Source organism: Trypanosoma equiperdum, assembly GCF_001457755.1.
Source record: "Trypanosoma equiperdum strain OVI genome assembly, contig: ctg_697, whole genome shotgun sequence".
Taxonomy (NCBI): Eukaryota; Euglenozoa; class Kinetoplastea; order Trypanosomatida; family Trypanosomatidae; genus Trypanosoma; species Trypanosoma equiperdum.
The window spans coordinates 2,806-3,716 of NW_027124639.1; the positions used below are offsets into that span (position 1 = coordinate 2,806).

The 911-nt window shown below is 32.6% G+C and overlaps 1 pseudogene across 1 annotated transcript; it reads right to left on the reverse strand.

The window, feature by feature from the left end:
- Positions 1–305: 305 nt before the first annotated feature.
- On the reverse strand, positions 306–832 carry TEOVI_000325500:pseudogene (annotated as a pseudogene). Its single transcript is given in 3 exon segments — positions 306–350; positions 352–783; positions 785–832. Coding segments are annotated over 3 exon segments (525 nt in total).
- Positions 833–911: the final 79 nt, after the last annotated feature.

Genomic DNA, 911 nt, shown 5'->3' on the forward strand with positions numbered 1-911 from the left:
TCTAAAATCCATATATGTTTCAAAATTTCTAAATTTAATTGGTGACTTTATTAATTTTTTCAAAGGTTTATAATCGACAATTTCCTGACTACATCCATAGATAGTGTGGAGGCATATCCAACAGTATGCCATGTAATATCGTCACTAAAACCTTTATAATATTCAACAGCTCTCCCCATGTTCAATTTCTCTCTTGGAAGCACCTCCAGATATTTCAAATACAATGGCACTCTCATAAAAATATCATCATCTGCTTTCATTATATAGGGATTAGTTACTTTGAATAGATCGACTGCGAATTTGAATCACAGATATGTTTTTCTACTCATAGTAAGTTCTGCTTCCCAGTCTCCAAATACCTGCATCGCCAACTTTTTTATTCGTTGTTGGATTCACATCACATAAAGGTAAAATAATAACGTCATGATTTAACTCCGCCTCTTTTCCAACAATTTCTTTAATCTCACAATTGTTATTTGTATGAGGTGAAAGTCAATATACTATAAGCAATTTCCCACTAAAATTTTTTGATTTCCTCGCCACTTCAGAATAGCTCCAACAAGTTTTCCTCTGCAAATTCCTCCTACTGAATCTTTCATCATTATCTATTGAGGGTATTCCAGCCACAACTAAATAATCCCCATTTTTCCAGAACCTCCTCACATGTTGCGAAACAAATCTCATATAGTCATCCTCATTGATTTCAAGTGAAATAAGATCACCCTCACCAAACAATCCGGATAGCGAAACAAGTATATTAAGCACCATAACAATAAGGTATAAACAGCCTATTATTGCATGAATTCTTTCTATATATTTCATAAGACAATACTTCTATACTAAGAAAAGACTTTAAAATTCTTATAAAATGATAGAATGTTTTGATAGAAGAAGGCAGTTGTGCAGAAAAT